This window comes from Aythya fuligula, chromosome 15 (assembly GCF_009819795.1).
Source record: "Aythya fuligula isolate bAytFul2 chromosome 15, bAytFul2.pri, whole genome shotgun sequence".
Lineage (NCBI taxonomy): Eukaryota > Metazoa > Chordata > Aves > Anseriformes > Anatidae > Aythya > Aythya fuligula.
Window position 1 is genome coordinate 3,884,368 of NC_045573.1, and position 20,551 is coordinate 3,904,918.

General features: G+C 50.1%; 1 protein-coding gene across 1 annotated transcript in view; it reads left to right on the plus strand.

The window, feature by feature from the left end:
* TNRC18 (trinucleotide repeat containing 18) overlaps positions 1–20,551 on the plus strand; it is a 49,841-nt gene that overhangs the window by 27,612 nt on the left and 1,678 nt on the right. The window contains exons 14-27 of the mRNA XM_032197443.1: positions 859–1,222; positions 3,813–4,088; positions 11,175–11,414; positions 12,996–13,438; positions 13,789–13,944; positions 14,723–14,864; positions 15,304–15,421; positions 15,706–15,781; positions 16,111–16,219; positions 17,138–17,254; positions 17,533–17,697; positions 18,049–19,343; positions 19,475–19,711; positions 20,174–20,248. Coding sequence (XP_032053334.1) covers positions 859–1,222; positions 3,813–4,088; positions 11,175–11,414; positions 12,996–13,438; positions 13,789–13,944; positions 14,723–14,864; positions 15,304–15,421; positions 15,706–15,781; positions 16,111–16,219; positions 17,138–17,254; positions 17,533–17,697; positions 18,049–19,343; positions 19,475–19,711; positions 20,174–20,248 — 3,813 coding nt within the window. The remainder of the gene's footprint in view (positions 1–858; positions 1,223–3,812; positions 4,089–11,174; positions 11,415–12,995; positions 13,439–13,788; positions 13,945–14,722; positions 14,865–15,303; positions 15,422–15,705; positions 15,782–16,110; positions 16,220–17,137; positions 17,255–17,532; positions 17,698–18,048; positions 19,344–19,474; positions 19,712–20,173; positions 20,249–20,551) is intronic.

A 20,551-nucleotide genomic window follows, 5' to 3' on the forward strand; every position in this document is an offset into this window, starting at 1 on the left:
TAGCGTTGGCGTATGGAGGCTGGGCAGGTCTGGTAATAGGTAAAAGCGAGCACCTTTGAGCCAGCCAGAGCATTGCAGTGTTGCACTGAATCCAGAGCAGCGTTTGCCTTACTCCTCTGGCTGTCGAGGCAGCAGTGGGGGACAGATTTTCTGAGCAAGGGAGTGCGAGCATGCTGTTTTAAATGCAGGCTCTTCTTCTGCTCCTATTGAAGCAGTGATGTATTTACTGGAGCTTTAAGCTGCTGATGAAATCCAAAATGCGTGCAGGCAAAGTACTGAGTTACAGCTGCTGTTATCTCACTGTAGCATGTGTAAAGTAAATTTACTTTTTTTTCAAGGAGCAAGAAAATATGGAATGGGTGTAACAGCCCTGGCTGTAATGCAGGGGTGCTGATATTCTTGCTGAGAGGTATTTGGGTCTTCTTGGCATCCCTGCCACTGCAGCTGGTTACTTATATGGAAATCTGTATTTGGCTGGAATTTGGGGTAAAGAAGATTTTTAATCCTTTAGAGAAAAGCTTATAAAACCAACCCAAATAAATCCTAAAAAACAGGAGGTGAGAAGAAGAGAACTCCAAATCATGGTGATTTGTGAATATGTTTATTTTGGAAGAAAATTCAGGTTTTTTTTGAGTTAGTCTTGAGATTCTGCACTATTCAATAATAGTGAAGCTGTACCTTTTGCTATTTCTCCCTGGCACTGTGATGGGCTAGGGCAACTGGAAATTAAGATTTTCCTTTTGAGGCATTGTTAATTGGCAAGCACAAGAGACTGAAATGAGGGCTAGGTAAAAACCCTGGGGTCTGCCACGCTACCTGCTCTGTGTTAACTTGTGTCCCTTCCTTTCACCTTGACAGTTAAAGCTTAAGAAAAAGAAGGTACCATCAGATCAGGAGCAGCTAGCCAGCAAGCTTGACAAGGCCCTGTCGCTCACCAAACAAGACAAGCTCAAATCCCCCTTCAAGTTTGCTGACAGCTCTGGGGGGAAGCTGAAAAGTGGTGGAGGTGGCAGCAGGTACCTGCCGCCTCACGAGGCTCTGCCAAGTAAGGAGGAGAAGAAGAGCCTGGCCAAGAACCTGGGCCTGTCATTGAAAACCGCCAAGGAAGGTAAAAACAAAGTGGCTGCCAAAATGAAGAAGATGGAGGTGGGGTTAAAAGTGAAAAATCAGCTCAAGGTTTCCCATTCACCAGCAATATCTGAAGTTAGCAGCTACTCCTATAGTAAGTAATCCTTCGTTTGTCTCTTCTTACGGCGTAATCTGTTGTGGGAGCTTGTGGTGGGGGTTTGTGGCCTCTTGGTAGTGGTCTTGGTTGGAGCTGGGTCTGGTTTTGCTCACAGGTGAAAGGTGACCTACACCTTGGTTAATTAATGCTACTGTGTCTTTGGGGTGAGCAAGAGATGTCCCCCTGACTCGCCATCCAAGAGGTGGCAGACATCACTGCATCTCTTCCTGGCCTGTGTTGTTCTGAGTATCAGTGGGGAAGGAAGTCATGAGCTCATGTCCTTGCTTTCAGTAGGAGTAGACACTCTCCATCTACCTGTCAGATGAATACTCTCAGCCTCTCCTCTCAGGAGGTGGTTAGCAGTTCACTTTACAGGCCCTTGGTGACTTGGGTAGGATTATACTGTGCAGGTAGCTAGAGAACTCAAAACTTGCTGGGGGAACTGGTGTTTGTAAGCATCCTGCTGCCTTTTCCTAGTGCCATGGCTCGGTTCCTGGCTGGCTGTGCGTAGCCCTCCCATTTGTCTCGTCAGGGTTCATCTCCACTCTGGCATCCTGTGTGTTCTGATGCACCCAAAGTACACCCAAGGCAGAGGTTCCCTGAAATGAGCAGACACTGTTACAGAAGGAAAAATCTGTAAAATTTCAGGTAGCATCGGGAAGGTCATAGGACCAGGCGTAGAAGAGTCTTTAACAGCTCAGGCAGACACCAGGGCAGAGAGCATGTGAAGGACTTGGAGTTTATGGTCTGTGGCCTGGTTGTTTAATTGTCTTAGCTCGCTTACATATGTATCTTTTTCCTTTGCTTGCAGCTATTTAAACCCCATGTTAAAACTCTTATGGGGTATTCATACGCATAACAAATGTATGTGGCAGTGCAAGACCAGTTTAGCAATTTCACTAATGGGGAAGATGATGAGCTAGTGATTCTCCAACCGAACAAATGTTTGGCATGAAATCAACCATTTACGTGGTAAAATAGGAGCCATTGTGTCCACTGAACTTGAACACAGCCTTTGGCTGGTTGTGCTGTACAAACCGCGCAGCAGTGCTGCTTTTGTGCACTTTGCTGCCAGAAACAGACCCAAGGCTCCTCAACTGGGAGCTCTGGAGATAATGGGGAGGTAAGTGGGGCAGCACAGACCCTTGCTGGCAGAAGGAGCTTTCACAGTGTCCTTGCACTTGGTGCTGTGGTTTCAAGATCAAAAACTCCTTCCCAGACCTAAGGGGGCTGCAGTCTGAGTCCTCTTCTCTGCAGTGAGTCTCCTGGTGTAGGATTGTGCCCCTGTTGCCACATGAATCTCAGAGCAGAGGATTATTGTTACTGAGGAACCGACTCAGGAATGGCTCAGCTTTGATACGCTGTTTTTCAGCTGTGTGCAGGTTCAGGGAAAAGGGCCTTAGGCTGTCATTTGGTCACTCAAGCGTGATGGATTTGGGAAGGCAGGGCGAGCATATGGCAGCACCTCCCGTGTCTGGTGGGTTGCTCTTGTGGAGGAGAATGGGACTGGTGCCAAATGCTTGTGTCTCCCAACCTCGTGATTTTCTAGCTGGAGTCCTGAAAACCTTGGGCGTAGATCCAACAGGCGAGATGAGTATCCCATTCCTGCACATTTTAATGGAAGTTAGACTCACGGAATCTTTTGTGTATTTGGGCTTTGAACCTTCTAAATTGCCACCCCTCATTCTTTCCTCTCCACATCCAACACGACAGGGGTGGGAGTGATATGCAATCAGGGCTGATACTGGAGAACATCTGCTGCTGCTCCCAGGCTGGAACAGTCTGTGTCCATAACACCAAGTCGGTGTGTTTGTGAGTCGGGATGTGACCGTTCCTACCTGCTTCTGTTGTATACAGGGGCACCAAATGTTTTTGTTCCACTCATCAGGTTCTGGAAAGGGATGGTTGGATAACATCTCACTGCCTGCAGAGCAGGACAGCTGAGTAAAGTTGGGGTTTGTGAATCAGGGAGTCTCGATCCCTGCTGTGTTTTGATGTACTTTGTGCTGCATGCTGCTGAGTGTCTGGGGTGGCAGGTTCGGAGTTAGACCCGATGCCGCTTAGCAGCTGGGCTTGCTCTGGCTGCCTCTGTCAGAAACCCTCCGGGAGAGTCAGTTTATGTAGAAAACTGAATTAGGTTCATTATGATTTAGGTCAGAGGATGGAGCATAACCATGGTTGAGACTGATTCAGTTTGAGCCCAGTTATTGGTTGGCATCACTGCACCTTTGGTGCGCATTTCATGATGGAAGCATCTACCTTGGTTTTCTTCTGAGCTGAAAACATTTCTGCCATAAGGGAGAAAAAGAGGTCATTTGGCCTAGATGGAGAGTGTTTATTTGTAACTGAAAGAAGGAAATACATATTTGTGTTTTTTCGGCTCCAGCTTGCTGAACCTGAGACTTGTGATGGAGGGCCTGACAGGGAGGACATGGCAGCACTCAGTCCTTCATGCAGGCACTTTTCTTTCCTGGTGTAAAGCCTCTTCATGCAGAAATGCACAGAAACAGCCCTTTGCCCCCCTCAAAAAAACAAAACCCAACCCTGTTCTCTGAGGTAACGTTCTTCCCGCCTGCTTTGACCGCAGATACAGACTCGGAGGAGGAGGGATCCCTGAGGGACGAGTGGCCGGCACAGCCCCCATCCGCCCCTAAACCGCGGCCACCCGGCCTCTACAGCACGGCGGCCAGGAAGGGTGGCCGGGCGGCCGGCGGCCCCAAGGCAGCCCCCCGCAGCACGGCGGCCGGGCGGCCGCTGAAGCCCAAGGTGGCGGTGGGTCGGAAGCAGCCCTTCTGCCTGCTGCTGCGGGAGGCCGAGGCAGGATCTTCCTTCAGCGACTCCTCGGAGGACTCGTTTGATCAAGGTTACTAGCATATAGCAAACGCAACCCCAAACGCACCCCTCCGCCATGCCTGCGGGGGAGTGGGCGGGTGGGGGGTGAGTAGGGGCCTGGCGGGCTGGGGTCAGCCATTTTGATGGTCGGAGCCAGGGCGGCCATCTTTGTTCTTGGCAGCGTAGCCTGCTTTATCAGCCCGACGTTTATTTTTTATCTTTTTGTACTTGTATCATTGTGATATTATTACTGGCTGGCTCTTTTAGAGCTTTTATATCAACTGGGTTTTAGTGTCCACCTCTCCCTGCTTTCCTGTTCCTTTCCTTCCCTTCAGTTTTTCCCTCACTTTCTTCCTTGCTGCCACCACCACCATTATATTATTATTATTATTATTACTATTATTATTATTATTTTATTTCTTGTTATTTTATTTTGGCATGGGCCTTGTAGCAGTTTGGAAGAAGCCTTTTTTATTTTTTTAGTTACTTTTTCTTTTTCTTTTCTATTTTTTTTTAATACCGGGATACTGTTGTGTGGCCGTGTGACTTGATGTTTGTACTGCAATTTGGTATACCAAGCTTTATTAAACATATCGAGTTCATTTTTAACTAAACCTGTGTACCTTGTCTCTCTTGCTGTGTCTCTTATCAGGCGATTAGGTTGCCGCTTCACTTCATCCTGCTCTGCATCCCCCTCCTGCTCCCACTCCCCATGAGTAGAACTGGAATTAACCTAGTCTGGGTACTCTCTATTATTCAAATATCCCTGCTAGCAATTGTCGCTCGCTGCCTTTGTCCAAATAAAGCCTAGGCCTCTCTCCCACCCCCCACCCCTTTAATTTCATTTTTATTTTGTTCATCTAAGTGTTTTTTTGTTGTTTGTTTTTTTCTTTTTTTTTTTTTTTTCCAACCTGTTTCCTCTTTTGATAGACTCTCTCAGGGCAGGCAGATAAACGTGAAGGAACTCGGTCTTTATTGCTGCTGCTGTGTGTAAGGTCCCCATTATTTGAGAGTCAGAGATTTTTTTTCTCTTCACTTTTCAAAATGTATACGGCAAGTTTTTATGCCCCTTTTGGGTGGTAAATTTTTTCAGATGCCTGGATGTAACCCATAGTGCTCAAGGATGTGGCAATTACTGCATTAAACTTGAGTCTATGGTTTCCATCCCCCACCCTCACCCCAATATTTTTTTATTACAGCTTTTTTTTTTGTCAGCCTGTCATTAGTACTTCAGTGGGAAAGGAGATTACTTGAGACTTTTCCTCCAGAGACACAAGGGGTTTCTGTTTTAGAGCTCACTCATTAAATAATAATCATGGGGAAAGGTCATTTTAATGAGCCCTCGGCTCCCAAAAGAAAGTAGCTCGTCTGGGCTGAATGCTAAGCAAGAGCATCCCCAGTTGTTATCATTAAGTTACATGGCAGATCTGAATGTGGCACAGCAAAAGCCTTTTTAGTATTTCACACTGCTCAGACAGTTGTTAATTGAAAATGGGGCTGGATAGTTTTGCTTTGTTTTTGTTTTTCTTAGGTTTTGGTCTTAATCTCCTCCATGCACCTGTTTGTTTTTCCTTCCCTCCAAACCCATCCTCCAAAGAAAATTTAAGATAAAAAATCAAACACAGCAGAAAGATACAGAATGCTGATTTGGTTTGATTTGATTCTGGGCTGGACCCACCGATGCATCTAAAAGAAAAACAAAAAGAAATATGTTTCAAAGAAATTAGATTTATTCCTTAGAGAACCCAAAATGTTCTGGGGATAGTGGATTTCATGTAGTGGTGAGATTGCCACATTTCCACAAAGAATGTGTGTTAACTTCCGTTCAGCTTGATATCCCTTCCCTGCTCCTTTCTGCATCTTTTCTTTGTTTATTTTGCTACTGTTGGAAATTTTGAGTATATCAGTCCCTTTTAGGTGCTATGTTTTTGATTTTCTGGGGGGTTTGCTTTTTGGTTTTGCTCCAGGTAAGCAGATAGGTAACTTGTCCCTAATTGGCTTTGTCTATTTTTCAAATAACCTGTCTGCTTTTTTAAAAGAAAAAAACAAAAACCTATCCCAATTTTATGGGATAAAATCTTGGGAGGGGAGGGGATACGGGAGGAGGTTGGGGAATCTGGAACAAATGGGAAAATGCATTGTAAATCCTTCTGAGGTGTCATTTAATGGTGGGGAAACCAAAGATGCAAAACCTCCTGGGGTGGGAGGTGGGCATGGAGAGGGAGGCCGGGAGGGATTATTGTTACAGTTTTGTTCTTTCTGCAAATGATTTTTATTTATTTATTTACTTTTGGTTTATAGTTCTTTTCTCAGAAGCATTACTTGAAGGGATATTTGGGTAATAGGGTTTCTAATGGCTTTCCCTGATACTAAACCAATTAATAACCTCAGCTTTTCTAGAAGTGCTCGCTTTCTCCTTGCAGCTGCTTGACCAACCCTTTCACCCCTGCCCCTATCCATGATGCTTTGAATGTCTGTGTCGGTCTCTTGCATTTGCTCTCACGCTGCACTAAAGAAGCAAAGTGGTTGGCTGGTTGTAGGGCAGACACTTCTCAGCGAGGGTCACTAGCCATGAACCTGAACCTTGACCATTGTTATGTAGGTAGGCAAAATAACTTTTCTTTATGTCATCTGTCAGCCTCAGATGTTTCGATGTTACCTCCGTGAATAATGACACGTAGTTCTTTGCATTCTCTCGGTTCTTTTAATTTTGAAGATGATTGCTGTCCACTTTTGACTTTCCTCTATCCATGAATAGTTTTGCATGGAAGATTTGCTTGAGTGTCTGTGTTTGAGGACTCCAGAACTGCTTCACTCTTTGCAGACTTCCTTTTGGGGAACCCCTTATCCCAGCAAAATGAAAGGATTTACAGACGGATCCAAGGTGGAGAAGCATTGCAAGGCTACGCTCTTAAAGGTTTCTGAGCCACAAAGCAGACTGTTTGGGTATTAGGGTGATGGATGGCTATGTCCCTGCCACTGTCTGTGTCAGATACAGGATTAGTAGCTGCAGGAGAACTTATTTTCGTCTGCTTTGAGATAGAAGAGGTAGGACATACTGCTTTCTTGCAGACCAAACACAGCCTTGCTGTTCTGGTAACGGACAGAGCTTGTGGTGTTTCATCCGGTGACCTTGGAGGGAAAACTGCTAGCTACGTAGGACCTTTGAAGGCCATCAGGATGGGTAACAAATGCCATGAACTTCCCAGGACCAAAGACCTACATTTCTTCCTCGTCCATGTCTATTTTCCTTAAGAAATTAGTACCTTTTTCCTGTCCCCTTTTCCTTGACCTGGAGGATGGTTTTTACCCCAGTGGACAAAACAGTGGGGGATACCTAATTTCGCCATACAGCCAAGCCCACGCAATAGTCATAACGTTTTATCCTGTTTATAAGTACTTCTGGAGTCAGCAGCACAGCACGTATGGGGGGAAAAAAACCCTGCAAATTACGAGAATTGGTTTGCTTGACAAAATACAGTCTTAAATTGGGAATTCAAAAATAAGCAATCTCCAGAATCTGGACAGATCACACAAATCAGATGTCAAGGACCCAGTAGCTGTCTAAAGTCTGCCTGTACTTAGCCTGCTTTGTATGCTGTAGGCCTGCTTGGTGTTATAAAAAAAAATCATGCTATTTTTTTTACAATGTGAAATGACTCTTTTTAAGTGTACGTTTTTACTCCCCTCCCCTTCCCCAGCCTTCCCTCTTCATACCCTCCTCAGTCCGCCTTGTTTACATCAGTCTTTGAAAACCAAATTGCTTAACCAATTTCTGCTCATCTTCATTTATGCCTCTCCTACAGCAAAACGCCACGGTGGCTTAGCTGTTAAAAGCAGTGAGAAAGTTTAGCATTTTTAATTTGGTTTTGGTTCTGAATTTAATGCAGGTAAAATTTTTTGGAAAAAAAAAAGTCATCTTTGACTCCAGTTCATCTGGTTCCAATAGCATTTAAATACGTCTTTTGTTTGTTCTGGCTGTGGAATTGTGTGTGTGTGATTGCATGTGTGGGTATATACACGCATATACATGCTCTTAAAAATGTCAGAAAAGCCATCTTTAACCTCGAATATTTTTTCCTCACCTTGGCTTGGTGTTTACAGAATTACAGTTGGAAAAATGCTTTGGATTTTTTTTTGTCCCATTGTTTTTTTTCTCCTTGGTTTTTTTTTTTTTTTTTTTTTTTTTTTTTTTCAGGAGAAAGAATTGAGACTTAGGTTGTCTAAAACATCTCTGTATACTTCATTTTAAGCCTGGACATGGGTACAGGGAGAGTAAAACTCCAGCTTCAGGTTATACACGGGCATCGTGAGTCTTGCCGAGGGGCCATGCGGTTGGCCATAGCGAACCAGCAGCTTATTTGCCACCAGGAAGATAAATCTGGGGGCTTAGTTTAGAAGTGGATGGATTTGGAGAGAAGCCCCAAACGTGTGCTGGGTTTGTTTCATTCGGTGGTTTTCATCTCTTGGGAAATGAGGAGGAAGAGGAGCCGGGCTGCGCTGTGCATGCAGAGCAGAGCTAACGAGCTGCCCTCGCTGCGAGAGGTGGAGGAGGAGAGAGCTGTGGGTGCAGGCTGGGAATGTGTTAAAATGTTCTTTTTTTTTTTTCAGGCTGAAAATTGAATCTCGTGCAGATAAAAATATAAGCGTTTTGGTAAAAATGCTGACGAGGGGCTATCTTGGGTTGTCTTTCCGTGGTGTGACACCGTGTGTGTGACGGAGGTTAGAATAACTGCCGGGTGCGTTACCGGATCGCACGTTTTCCGTGGCATGAGTAATAGCTGCTTTCATCGTGGCTTTTAAATCTGTTTCACCTTGGTGCGTTTGAAATACGGTAGCAGCTTGATACCCTCGTGTCTGCAGAGCCCGTGCTGGCTGCTGGGGAAGAGTCCTCAAGTGCTGAAGGAGAAGCGTGCTGCGTGGCGGTCGTGTGGGACAGGTCGGGGAGGGATTTTCCTGCCAAATTCCCCCATTTTCTGCCCGTTTTTCTACCCACCTGCCCAGGCGAGACGCTCTTGGCTCGGCCAGCATTTTAGGTCTAACACGAAGGGCTGGATGAGCTGATTTTTTATATTATTTTTTGCTGAGAGTTACTGAATTTTGGAGCCTAGTTAGCTGTGAGGAAGAGGTCTCAAATCCAGGGTGCTTCTTGGTGGGAGTTGGGGCATCCCACTTTTGAGTGGAATAAAGCAGGTTTAGGAACTTGGGCATGGCTTTGCTGCTTCCAGGCAGGTGGCTTCTGCACCTCAGAATAGCCAAATTCATCTGAATACCTTTTCTTTTTGGCAAACCGTGGTAGAAAAACAGCAGTTGCGCCCCCTTTTTCTGTGAAGGGAAGGAGTCTGATCCTAATTTGCTGTGGATTGGGGTTTTTTTGCATGTGGTTTTTATGCGAGGAGCGTGGAGGGGTGTGGATGTCTCGGCATTTACCGCAGGGCTGTTGGTTTAGCAGCATTTTTATATCCAAAGGATCCAGTTCGAGCGACTGAGGCGGGGAGGGGATTTCTATGCAGTCAAGAATTAGTATTCCGTGACTATCTGATGGATGCTGTGCAGAAAAGCTCTCCTTGTATGAAGGAAAAAGAGAAAAAAAAAAAAAAAAAGGCTGGCCATTACTTCATTTGATAAAATGCAAGGACGAGAGCGCTGCTTTCTGATGTTCCTGTTATTTCTAATGTCACGGAAAAACAAGCCAGAGTGGAAAACTGACGCTTGTGTTATTGTATTTTTTTTTAACAACCAAGTGTGGAGAACATTTTTATCTATCCCAGAGGGCATAAGTGAAAAGAAAAGGATTTTGGTGTTCATTCCAGCTCATTTTGAAGGGATCTGGTTTCTCATTTGGCCGGCTTTCAGACGCGGGGCCAGCGGCTGGCAGGGGAGGCTCAGGCGGGGAGAGCAGGGCTCCTGCTAGCGGTGGAAATCTTTCAGCAACCTCGGTGATCCTATTTTAAGCCCTCAATTTCAAGAGAGATGAAATCTGCCTTAGCAGAGCCACTTCTGACAGTTAAAACCCGAAATCTGTGTGTGTATATGCGCTCGTATATGCGTGCGTGTGTGTGTGCGTGTGGCATACGTGCCTCGGTGTGGTGACTCGGGCTCGCCAGAGCTACCTGGATGAGGTGTCGTTAAAATTAATTGCCTTTGGGCTGATGAAGGGCTCTTGGGAGGTGCTGCCGGGAAGGGAGAGAGACCCCTCTCGGAGCATCTGCCCCCGAGTTCCTGCTGCGCACACCCCGTCAAGGAAAATCCCAGCCCCAGTGCTCTGCGTGTGCCAGCAGAGGCAGGCTGCGAGGCTGCTTTCTTTGCCAGAATGACGCTGTGGGCAGCTCGTCCTGCCTTTCCCGAGCTGGGCTTCCCTAGCCTGAGCTGTAGAGAGGGAAGTGAAGGGCAGGGAGTTTTGAGGCAGAGCGTTCAAACACTCCTTGTTGCCATCTCCAACACAACTGCTGCAGCCCGCTCCTAGCAAACGTCATTTTCGCCCTTTGTCTCTTCTCATCTGCAGATACAGTTTCCCTCCTCCTGCATTCCAAACCCATCGCTTTCAGATTATTACTTCTCTTTCCCCCCCCCCCCCCCCCACTTTGCATTTTTGCCTCCTGCCCCTTCTCCTCTCCATGTCCTCCTCGCCTGCTGCCCTGGCGCAGGCTGGTCCCCGGTATTCCCCTCCCGTGCTGATCCCTGATTCTGATTGTGCTGACGGATTTTGTGCTGGAGGACGAGGTGGTGGGCGGGAGGGGAATCCCACAGCTCCCCGGCTGGGATTTTCGGAGGAGTTAAGCTTTTAATCCCTCCCGCGAGCTGTCAGGGAAGGGGTGCCTGGCTTCCTTTGCAAATCCCCGCCGGCGCCCTGCTCTTCCCTCCCTCGCCTCGGATGGGTCCTCGGGGCCATCCCGTGTTGCTGTGTCCTTCAAGGGGTGGTGGTAGGCAGGGTGATGCCAGCTGTCTGGCCGCAGAGACGCGTGCGTGTCCATGGCCAGCATCTTCTGGCTCAGCTGCTGGGTGGCTCAGTGCTCCTTTAGGTGAGCACGGAGCGGCAGGAGAGGCTGGGGTGGAAATGCGGCTGGCGCACGGCTCCGTGAGGTTTGTAATGGGCTTCCTCTTTTCTGCGTGCTAGATTCCAGCTCCGAGGAGGAGGAAGAGGAGGATGAGGAGGAAGAGGAGGAAGCGGAGGACTATGGGACCGACGGCACCGACAGGCTGTCGTCGCCTGCCCTTGACGAGAGCGGCCTGGGCCTGCTAGCGAGGTTTGCTGCCAGCGCCATGCCCAGCCCCATCGTGCCCCCTCCGCTTTCCATCATCCAGCTGGAGGCCAAGCAGAAGGCGAAGAAAAAGGAGGAGCGGCAGAGCCTGATGGGTGAGCTGCGTGCCTAGGGTTGGAGCCGTGGGGGCAAGGTGGAAGGTTCAGGAGGTCCCAGCGGTGCTGCAGAGAAGCAGATTGTTACCCAGCCACCTCTCGCCCTGTCCTTGCCTTTGGCTGCCTGGTTCTCATGCTAAAGGCAGGGACAGAGAAGCAGAGACACCCAAGCAGAAGAAAAACCTCTTCAATTAGCCCATGCCATCAGCTTCCCCGTGGAAACCAGCCAGGCAGACTCAAAATGAGAGTTCCTTCCTCTGCTCACGTGTTTGCCATGCCAGCCCCTGTATCAGTTTCGGTGTTACAAGCAGTAGGAGTTTCATTTCTTCTCCTCCCCATGCCTGGCTGCACAAGTGCCCCTGGGTGACATCGTTCCCAGTCAGACAGATCTATACGGGCTCCATTTATAAATTCTCTATTAATATTTATTAAGTGATAATGGAATTTATAGCATGCTCCGGAATGGAAAATGATGTCTTCCTTGGGAGCCCAGCTTGTTTTAGCACCATTTCCATGCTATATTAGGCTTTTGCCAACTTGTTCCAACAGCCTCTGTGAAGAATTTATCGCCTTGTAACCTGCCCTCCTTGAAACTGGAAACATCTAGAAATTGTCTCATGCGGCAGCGAGGGAGGAGCACGGGCGTTGTGATTTCCAATGGGTTTTTCATCTCGAGCGTTGCCAGCTTTGATTTTGACAGGCTTGCTCTTCCCCTGTTCGTGCCGGGGCTGTCTCAGGGGAAGAGGTTTGGGTGGAAGAGGAGAGCAGGTTCCTGCAGGTTGAATTTCTGAAAGAAGATGCTTTCCCTGCATGCTCGTGCCTTGTACGTTTTCTTTTACCCACGAGTGTCGTTCAGTTGTGGCTGTCCTTTCCCAAGGGTCTGCTGCAAGCACAGATTATCATAACAGGGGCTGTTCACTGTGGGGCTTGAGGAGAATTTCTGCCAACCTTCCTGGCGTGAAGCGAGGCCTGATTTCAGACCGTGTTGGTCTTGAAGGCAAAGTCACAGAGATGTGCAGGTGCTGCCTCAGTTTCCCTTCTGCCCTTGAAGGCCTGTGATTTTGCTCTCCTTTATCAGGTTCTGGAACACCTTGGTGTCATTAGAATATTTCAGGGTGCTGGGTACTTCTGTGCCTGTAATGCAGAGCAGTACGAGGGGATTTCCATCTGCCACAGACAAAAGACCATTTATGTTTCTTGACTTCAAGATAATTAGTTGAGCCAATAAATAAGCGTGGTGATGTCTCTTGGCCAATGGGAGAAAATAAGCTTGAAATCTGGGTTTGTTCAATTCATTAAGGAGCTTGTTCTCCAGAAACAAATGTGAGGCTGGAGAGGGCTGCACCCAGAAGGGTCGGAAAGCTCAGTCTGTGGGGTTTGTGCTCTGCTTCAGCCAAGCAACTGCTTCTTGTGGAGGGCTAGGGGATCTTTGCCTTAGGGATGGTGGGGTTTGAAAAGGGGACACCAGGGCTGTGTGGAACAGGCATGACATCTCCCGTGGAGCCCAAAAGCTTCCAGCAGGACGTGGCCCCTCTGGGCTGAGCCAGGGCTTTGACTGATGGTTGAATCCTTTGCACCTAGGGACGGAGTTCGAATACACCGACTCGGAGAGTGAGATCAAGATCAGGAAGAAGTCGCCCTCAGGGCTGCTGCGGGGGAAGAAGGGGCCGCTGGAGGCAAACAGCATCCCACCAAGCCAGACTCCGAGCAGCCTCGACCCCGGATCTGGAAGCTCTGACAAGTCCAAGCTTGGGGCTGAGAAAGGCCGCAAGCTGAAGAAATTCAAGTCCCCCAAGGACCTGAGCTTTGAGTTTGGGCTGGAGGCCAGCGACGATGACCTGTGGAACCGGCGCCGGAGCGAGAGGATCTTCCTCCACGATGCCACCACGTCCTCGGCCTTGCTGACCCCCACGGCTCCTGTCAGCTCCACTCCTGTCTCCAAGCCCGGGCGCTGTGGGAAGGGGGCCCCCATGAGCCCTAAAAAGGAGGGCAGCAAGGGGAAGGACAGGAAGGAGCTGAACAAGGTGAGGAACATGCTGACAGCATCGGTGTGGGAGCTGAGGGCAAAAGGAGAATGATTAACTCTGCTAGGAGAGAGCAGGGGGGGTTCAGTCCCATCTCAGGGGTTGCTCAAATGCTGTCTGACTGTCCCTTGTCCCCTGTGCCACCTTCCTGGTGCCTTCTGAGGGCTGTCCCTGGCTGGCAGTGGCAGTCATCTCCTGTTTGCTGACTCCTCCTCTGAGCTGAAAGCTTGGCTGCCACCCTACCTGAGCATAACCTGCTTTGCTCTACCTTTCTTCTATGGGCCTGGATCTTTATCAATGGGAGTGTTTACTTTTTTTTTTTTTTTTCTCCTTTTTTTTTTCTTTAGCAGCGGAAGAAAGGTAAAGAAGCACCCTGCTGCTCCTCGTCCATGTCTCCTCCTGGCATCCCTAGCTCCCCATCTGATGTTCGGGTCAGCCTGGCAAATGCCTTGGGCTCCACCAAGAAGAGCAAAGCCAAGGTGAAAGCCAAGGAGGTCAAAAAAGAGGTGAGAGGCTGGTCCTAGACTGTCTGAGCTGGAGAGCGATTGGCAGAGCCCTGCTCTTTTTCTGGAGTGTGAGGGAGGGAAAACACAGAAAGCAGCTACATGTCTGTTTGGTGTGTCACAGGCAAAATCTGAGAAGCCTGAATTCCCAGGAAGGCTAGCAGGTAGTACGTGCTGCTACCATCTGCTGTTCATTTGAATTCATGCCTCAAATTAATGAGCAGGCAGGATTTCTCTCCAAGGCATGGAGTTGGTGGTGGAGGGACAGCCTAGCCAGGTCACCACTGTTTTCTGCTCAATGTAGCCTGTCTTCTCTCATAATACACATTTCTATGTCTTTTCACCTGATTTCTGAGTGTAATGCTTCTGGTCTGTGTGTAACAGCAAGAAACAGATCGTGGGGCTTTGAGAAGAAAAAGGAGCAGTGTCTGCTGCCTGTTCAGTGAAGACAGGCTCTCAGGAGCGCTGTGCAGAGCAGTGCTAGAGCTGTTTGCTCTTAGCATCTCTCCTAGCCTCCAGGAGTGAGATGTGGCTAGAATGTGCAAAACAGCTTCTGCTCAGCTGTCGGTGATGCTCAGCAGTGAGGCTGGTAAAACAAGGATCTTTTTTTTTCAGCCAAAAAGCAATTTTGGTTACACCCACTTAACTGTGATTAGCACTGCTGAGGATGGAGACGAGTTTGTCCCGATATCCTCAGGTTGTTTGTTGCTGGAGGAAGGTGAGCTGGGATCAGACTGTTCCCTCTTGGCATCCAGCTGACATGCTGCTTGCTCTCCTACAGAACCGAGGGAAAGGAGGAGCTGTCAGCAAGCTCATGGAGAGCATGGCAGCAGAGGAGGATTTTGAACCCAACCAAGACAGCAGCTTCTCCGAGGATGAGAACATCCCATTGAGCATGCTGGTTGAGAGGCCACCCACACCAGGTGAGGGCAGGAGGGGCTGGGAGGGCTAATTGTGCGTGTAGAGGACCTGGATAAGATTCCCAAGGCTGCTTTGGAGAGCTCTTCTGCTTTCACACGTTCCTTGTCCAAAGCCATGAGTCCTTGTGGTGGAGATATCACTTTTCCAGTCAATTTGGCTTGCCAAACACCAGCCTGATCAGAGTGGCCAGCTCTGTTTGACATCCAGACAAAGCCCAGTCACTGAGCAGCCCTGTTTTCATTTACTGACATATTATTAGCGGGAAGGGTGCCTTTTTCTCTCCAAGTATTTGGCCAGAGAGAGAGAGCCCTTTCTGCAGACTACTTGCTGGCCCTTTCCTACGGAAGGTCATTCTGGGACTATGAGATTTCTCTCTGCCCTTGCAGTCTGTTTTTCATGTATGGTGCTCTCTAATCCCTACCTTGCTTCAATGCCTCGCAGCTCCCCGCTCCTGCATAATTGACAAGGATGAGCTGAAAGATGGCCTGCGTGTCCTCATCCCCATGGATGACAAGCTGCTCTATGCCGGCCATGTCAAGACAGTGCATTCACCTGACATGTGAGTTGCGGGGCTGCTGAATCTGCCCAGGCTCTGCTAGAGAATGGGGATGTGGCTGGTGCAGGAATGGATCTGGGGGCTTTGTAGGGCTGTCTGGAGAGAGACTGACAGAGTCTGGCAGGGATGGAAGGAGAGTTCGTTCTGTTTTATCAGTGCTGAGGAAAATCTAATGACCCCTCGTTGAATGCACTAAGCTAAACTGGTGGTAGGGCTCAGAGAGAGGTGTTACCCCTTCCAGGTGATCTGTTCCATGTGCAGTGTCTGACTGGGCCTTTGTGTTTCAGATACCGTGTGGTAGTGGAAGGTGAGAGGGGAAACCGACCCCACATCTACTGCCTGGAGCAGCTCTTGCAGGAAGCGGTACGTGAGGCCAGCGGGTGCCTGCCCTTGATGCCTGGGCCCTGTTTTGGAATGGATTAGGCTAACTGAGAGTCCTTCTCCGTCTGGGGCTGCAGGGGTGCCCTGTTCCTGTCCCCATAGACAGTCTGGGCAGAGCTCCCTTGGTGTGGAGCTCCCTGCTAGCAGGGGTAGTCCTTCATGCTGTCTTGTGAGCAGACACGAGGCCATTTCCCAGCAGGGAAACCATCCCTTGTCTTCTCCAGAGCTGCTTTGCTACATGCCCAGTGTGCTAGGATGGTCTGTGCTGGTGCCAGGAGCCTCAGTAATCGCCTCCCTTTTGCCCCGAGCAGATCATTGATGTGAAACCACCCTCAGTGCGATTCCTGCCCGAGGGCACGAGGATTGCAGCCTACTGGAGCCAGCAGTACCGCTGCCTCTACCCAGGGACAGTTGTCCGAGGTAAGGCCGCCCTGGCTGCACTGTGAGCCGGGAATGTTGTGGTCCTGCATGCCCTTAGGGACGTCAGGCTTGTCTGGGATGGCCCTGAGGGCTGCTGTGAGTGTCTGGAGGTCAGAGGCTCACCCATTCCTCCAGGTCATGCCCAGCTCAGCGAGGGTGCTGGTGTAGTAACAACCTGTGGTCCAGGAGCCATGCTCTGGTAGGAAGAGGTCTGAGTGATTTAGGAGCTTAAAATACCAGGGAAATTTGACACATTCCAAAAAGCAAGAATTCACTGCAGCCCAGGCACTAGTGATTTCTGAGGTTGTGGAGGTTTCTGTATCATCTGCCCACTCACAGCTTTGCCTCTGACACATTGCCTCCCAATGTCTCCCCCATCTGGCCTCATGAAAAAGCCAGTGAAGAGCCCTGGACAATCCTGCCATAACTGGCCTTGCTTTGGGCTCTCGGTCACACTGTATATAAAGAAAGAATTGCTTAAAATATATAGAGTGGTGATGCTGATGTAGGGAGAAGGAAGGTGAAAAACAGGAGCTCGTGATTGCTGAGAGTAGTTAAAAAATGCAGGTCAAAAAAATGTACTGCAGTGAAAAAAGAAAGGCGAATCTGCAGGAATACAGGGAAATAGTGACACAAGGTGGGAAGTCAACTGGAATGGTTGTTACATGCCATAGCAGAGCTGTTGATGGAGAAATTGAGGAATTCTGCACTGGTTGGGCTGGTTTAGTATTATCAGGAATCTTTCCTTGTTGACTGAACCTTCTGTGCTCTCCTGCATAGCCATGTAGGAAAGGTGGGGGTGGGATGTTTTGGAGTTGGTGCAGGATCCCTCTATTCCCCTGTGTTCCTGCTTCCCTGACAAGTGGTTTGTACTCTTAAGTTTGTCAGTAACACCTTCTTCTGCTCCCTAACCTGCAGGAACCCTGGATCTGGAGGAAGATGGTGATCTCATCACAGTGGAGTTTGATGATGGGGACACCGGGCGCATCCCACTGTCTCACATTCGGCTTCTCCCACCTGACTACAAGATCCAGTGTGAGTCTGACTGCTCAGTTTCTTGCACGATACTTCCCTCTCCCAGGGGTAGGGAGTTTGGAGCCACCGTCCTCTTAGATTTTGGGGTTAATTCACAGACTTCCAACCACAAAGGTTGCGCCATCAATTATGGACCTACAAACCTGGGGTGGGGCACAACCCCTTGGGGAAAAAGGCCCAATCCCTGTTGGAGAAGTGTTAGAGACAAGTTCCCTGTATCTCATCTCTGTTGTACGTGTTGTTTCACTGCTTTTGAACATCTCTTTGACCCGTTCCAGGTGCTGAGCCTTCCCCGGCCCTTTTGGTACCCAGCACCAAGCGCCGCAGCCGTAAATCCAGCAAAGATGCTGGAGAAGGAAAAGAGGGGGCTACACTGGGGTCAGAGGAACCCGTGTCAAAGGGCAAAGGGCGAGGGAGGAAGCCGAGCGTCAAGGCGAAAGCTGGTAGGTTGTCATCTCTGCCAGCCCTGGAGCTGAGAGTCCTTGCACAGATCCCCACCACTCTCCCCAAGTTAGGGCAGTTGCCTGGGGCAAGGTTTGGACCAGAGGGATGGATGTACTGCTTGAGCGCAGAGCATCTGTGCATCAGCCCTCTCTGCTGTGACCGTAGTTGGCAGGAGGCAGGCTCAGAAGGAGCAGTGAGCACCTTTGTGCCTCTTCAGGGAGCCCTAAGTAGTCAGGAACAAGCCACCCGTGGCCAGAGACCAGTCAACAACTGGTGTCTGGCTGTGTCTGAGCTCATGGTGCCCATCTGGGTGGATACCTTCATGCTTTTGTGTTTCTTAATCTCTGCAGAAGAAGCTGTCTTGCCAGAAGAGAAGGACCAGGTGGAGCCTTCACCTGGTGCCTCTTCAGTCCCAGAGAAGCCGGCCTGCCTGGGCAAGCAAAGTGTGAAGGGGTCACGAAAGTCCCAGCCGCTGCCTGCTGGAGGCTCCCCTGCCCCCACAGAGGAGAAGCGGTCAAAAGCCAGTAAAATGAAGATCTCCACGAAGCTGCATAGCCCCCCCCAGCCCACTTACCAGCCTGCTGTGTTCGGCAGCATCCTCGGCACAGAGCCCTACGGCGACCTCCCGGGGACGCTGGCGGCCTTCAGCTCCGGCGATGCCTCGGCATCGAAAGGCAAGGCCAAGAAAGGGCGGCCCACAGAAGAGACGCAGGAGTTCGGCACCATGGCCAAGGCTCAGAGGAAGCACGACAGCGAAATCCTCATCAAGCTGGACCACGAGGGCGTGATGTCTCCAAAGACGAAGAAGATGAAGGAGGCGATGAGGATGCTGGAGGACTCGAACCTGGCCAGTCGCAGAGATGGCAAGAGTCTCTTGGGGCTGGGCTATTCCTCTGCAGTGGGTACGGAGGGCAAGCAGAAATCTTCCCGAACCAAAGCAGCTGACGGAGACCCTTCTCCTGCCAGCTTTGGGGGAAAGTTTGATGGCTCAGCAGAAAGCCTCGCTGCCTCCAAGGACCAGGAGGACAAGGCAGCAGCTCCGGCAGCCGTGGAGGAGTCTGAGAGCAACAGCAGCGACAGCAGCTCAGAGTCAGAGGGAGAAGAGGAGGCTGAGAAGAACAGAGGGGAAGCCCAGGACAGCAGCTCGGCCAGCTCCAGAGCATCCACCCCTCTCTCTTCCTCCAACTCCTCCTCTTCTTCCTCTTCTAGCAGCAGCTCCTCTTCATCCTCCTCTTCCTCCTCGTCCTCCGCCTCATCGACCTCTTCTTCATCGAGCTCCAGCTCCTCTTCCTCCTCCACGACGGACGAAGACTCCTCCTGTAGCTCTGATGACGAAGTAGCTGAGGCCCAGCCAAGTTCCTCGGTGCAGCAAGCCCTCCCTCCCAAGCAAACCAAGCAGGCAGGGAAATCCCGCGCGTCCTCCCACCCCCAGAGCCAGAAGCAGCCGGCGCAGCAGCCGGCGCAACAGCCGGCGCCGCAGCAGAGTGGCAACAAGAGCAGGCCCAAGAAACGCGAGGGCATCCACCTGCCCACCACCAAGGAGCTGGCCAAGCGCCAGCGGCTGCCCTCGGTGGAGAACAGACCCAAAATCGCCGCTTTCCTCCCCGCCCGGCAGCTGTGGAAGTGGTTCGGGAAGCCCACGCAGGTAAACGCAGCCCCTCCTGTTCGCGTGGTGCCTCTTTGCCCCTGGGGGCTGCACAAAGGAGGCTGGCACAAAGGTTGTGCTGGCTGGGGGCAAACCAGGGCTGCTCACCCGTGTCCATCCTCTCTTGGCAGAGACGAGGAATGAAGGGGAAGGCCAGGAAGCTCTTCTACAAGGCCATCGTGCGGGGCAAGGAGATAATTCGCATTGGGGACTGCGCCGTCTTCCTCTCAGCTGGCCGCCCCAACCTGCCCTACATCGGCCGCATCCAGAGCATGTGGGAGTCGTGGGGCAACAACATGGTGGTCCGAGTCAAGTGGTTTTATCACCCAGAAGAAACCAACCCTGGGAAGAAGCTGAATGAAGGCAAGGTAGGCTGGTCTCCCTCGCTGAGAGGGCCGCAAAGCTGCTTGTCCCTGTTTGTTTCCCAAGGACCAGGAGAATCACAGCCCAGTTTGTTACTGGTAGCCTTGTGGGGTGGACCCATCATGTCCTGCTGTTGGGGATGCCCGTGGTATGGGCAGGCCTGGTATTGACCCCTTCAGCAAGGGAAAGGGTGTCTTTTATCCTACTGGGAAATAAAGATGTTTGTGTCAGTCCAGAAAGAGTCTGTCAAGAGTCAGAGTGTTTGTGTGGTGTAAAAACTGATGCCTTGCTGCTCAGAACCACTGAATTCTGCACACGTGCACAGGGTGGTTTGCAGTAGGCCCTCAGCGTGTGTTACCTGTGGCTGAGGTTATAAAGGCACAAATGGTGGGCAGGTGATAGCATAGAAAAAAATACTAATTCACCCTTCATTTCTCTTCTCTTTCTTCTTTTCCTCTTGGGCACAGCGCTGGGATCAGAAATCAGGCAGGAGCCTGTCCACAGCTCTGCAGGCATCCAACCAGAGGAAGGACTTCATGGAGGTCAGTGAGGTTGGGGGCGGGCTGGGGTGGCAGGCTGGGGACTGCATCGCCAGTGCTGCTGGGGAAAAGCCCCTCGATTATTTGACTTTTACCTCAGCTGCTGAGGTAAAAGTCAAATACCTTTGCATTTGCATCCTTTACCTTTGCATTTGCATCCTTAAAAAAAGGATGCAAAACTCCTGGTCTCTGTATTCCCCTGCTGGGGCACTCTGCAGCTGAGTTCCCCTCCGTGGAAGCTGGCTGTGAGCAAGGGCTCGGGTTTATTGTGCTGGACCCATTGTGTCTGGACTCCCATGGGAGCAG